The following is a 2,017-nucleotide window of genomic DNA, read 5'->3' on the forward strand; positions in this document are numbered from 1 at the left end:
AAATATAAATAGCAACCCTCGTATTTACTACACATCATTTAGTGACCAAAATTTATTTTTACGTATCCAACATATTTTCCACAGAAAATCCTTTCTATATTTTATGCTTTCTGATTTCGCCACAAGATAGCTTATCTTAAAATTATCAGAATTAATAATGGTCACATAAGTATAGGAAGTAATACTTTCAATTAGATTTTTCTAAATAAAATTGCAGTAAATAATCAACTACACTTTATCTTAGTTAAAAAAATGAATAATTTTAATTTTTGTTTAAAATTGCATTATGTAATAATTATTTCAATTAAAAGTCAAGAATAAGTCAAAGAATTACCGGGGTTTTTTTTGTGCTTAAAATTGCATTATGTAATAATTATTTCAATTAAAAGTCAAGAATAAGTCAAAGAATTACGGGTTTTTTTTTTTTTGCAATACCAAGTTAACTTGATACAAAATTATAAACAAGAACATTTTACTCTTAACATTACATATATTGAAACATCTTACAACTAATTGTTGGCCTCCACAATCATCAATTATGACATCTTCATTTTTTATAATTTTCTTTAAATGTTTAACAGTACGAAAATGAAGAACAGCATTAGCAGCAGCCATTGATTCTGTCATAAATGTCACTGTAACAAAACTACAAAACAAAGAAAAAATTATAATCATAAATAAAACAACAAAGCAAAAATATACATTGAAAATACATTAGAAAGACAAGAAAAAAGTTTAAACTGAAAATTTGGATAATAATTCTTTTTTGGCTCATTTTTAAATAAATAGCAACTAAAAAGCAGTAACTGGAGAGAAAAATAAACTTAATGAATTTAAGAAATTATAACAACTACCATTTTTTCCATGTTTCACCTAAAGTAGTACGATTGAACCTAATTTTATAATTATAATAAAGAGTTTAAAATAATCATAATCTTACTTTTATAAATATTATTAAATTAACCCATTGCATTCCATTCCAGCTCACAACTACTAATCATATATTGTATTCACAAGTAGAATATTAATTTTTATGCTGTAATCTACATAAAACACAACTTTTGAAGCAAAATGTAACTAGCTTAAAGTCTGAGAAAATTATAAATAAAAATTTCACTTGAGTAAACATAGCATAAACTCCACATAATACATGAATTTGGTAATTCATTACAAATTCAACTTATATGATATTGGCAACAAATTATAAATTCGAAACATATTTCAGTAACATACATTATATTTTATTTACCTCATAAAAGCTAGGACGATGAGTATGATAAGACTGAGAAGCCAACCAGCCTCAGCAATGGGTGAAGGCATTGCGAGAGCACCAGTTCCCACAATCAAGTTGAAAACATACATGAGACCCATCTATAACAGTTTATTTAATTGAAAAAACAGAATTAAAACTGAAGAAACAATGAAGTTTATTAGTAAAAAAATATGATCTATTTACACAAGATTTTATAATTCAAGAACTAAAAACCTCCAAACATTACAAAAGTTTATACTAACTTTATGAAGTAATTTTCTACTTATACAGTATATATTTTTATCTATCAAACTGATGAACACAGATTCTGATTAGTCTCAGAGCAAGAAGATATCAAAAATACATAGATACATATAAAACAGGAATTCTATTTTTCGTAGAATCGAATCTGTCAGTCATTATCATTTTAAGGCAGGGTTGGCAAGGTTTAGGACAGAATGGATTAATCCACGGTTTAAACCCTGGTTTAAACCGTCCTGTCCAAAACTGTCTTAAACTGTCCAAAACCTTTTTACTCAAATTATGTCACAATTTTATCTGAATCTATTTTAAGAGGTAAAATAAACATAGAACTAATAACATATTGATAATTAAATATGCCAGAGAATATTTGTTTTTAAAAGTATAATGTTTTATTAATATTGTTTGACTCTTCAATTTAAACAAAGGAAGATTAATCAGTAATCAAGTTCAATTGGTCCTCTCATTCAATAGTACATAACTGAAGTTTGGCCTTGCCATACA

General features: G+C 26.0%; 1 protein-coding gene across 1 annotated transcript in view; it reads right to left on the bottom strand.

Annotated features, from left to right (window-relative positions):
• Positions 1 to 507: 507 nt before the first annotated feature.
• The window catches only part of LOC122273064 (transmembrane protein 104), a gene marked incomplete at its 3' end in the record, with an annotated part of 4,932 nt that continues 3,422 nt past the window's right edge, over positions 508 to 2,017 (bottom strand). The window contains 2 exon segments of the mRNA XM_043057120.2: positions 508 to 646; positions 1,250 to 1,371. Of these exon segments, the coding sequence (XP_042913054.1) occupies positions 508 to 646; positions 1,250 to 1,371 (261 nt within the window).

This window comes from Parasteatoda tepidariorum, unplaced genomic scaffold (genome assembly GCF_043381705.1).
Source record: "Parasteatoda tepidariorum isolate YZ-2023 unplaced genomic scaffold, CAS_Ptep_4.0 HiC_scaffold_2141, whole genome shotgun sequence".
NCBI classification, from domain to species: Eukaryota; Metazoa; Arthropoda; class Arachnida; order Araneae; family Theridiidae; genus Parasteatoda; species Parasteatoda tepidariorum.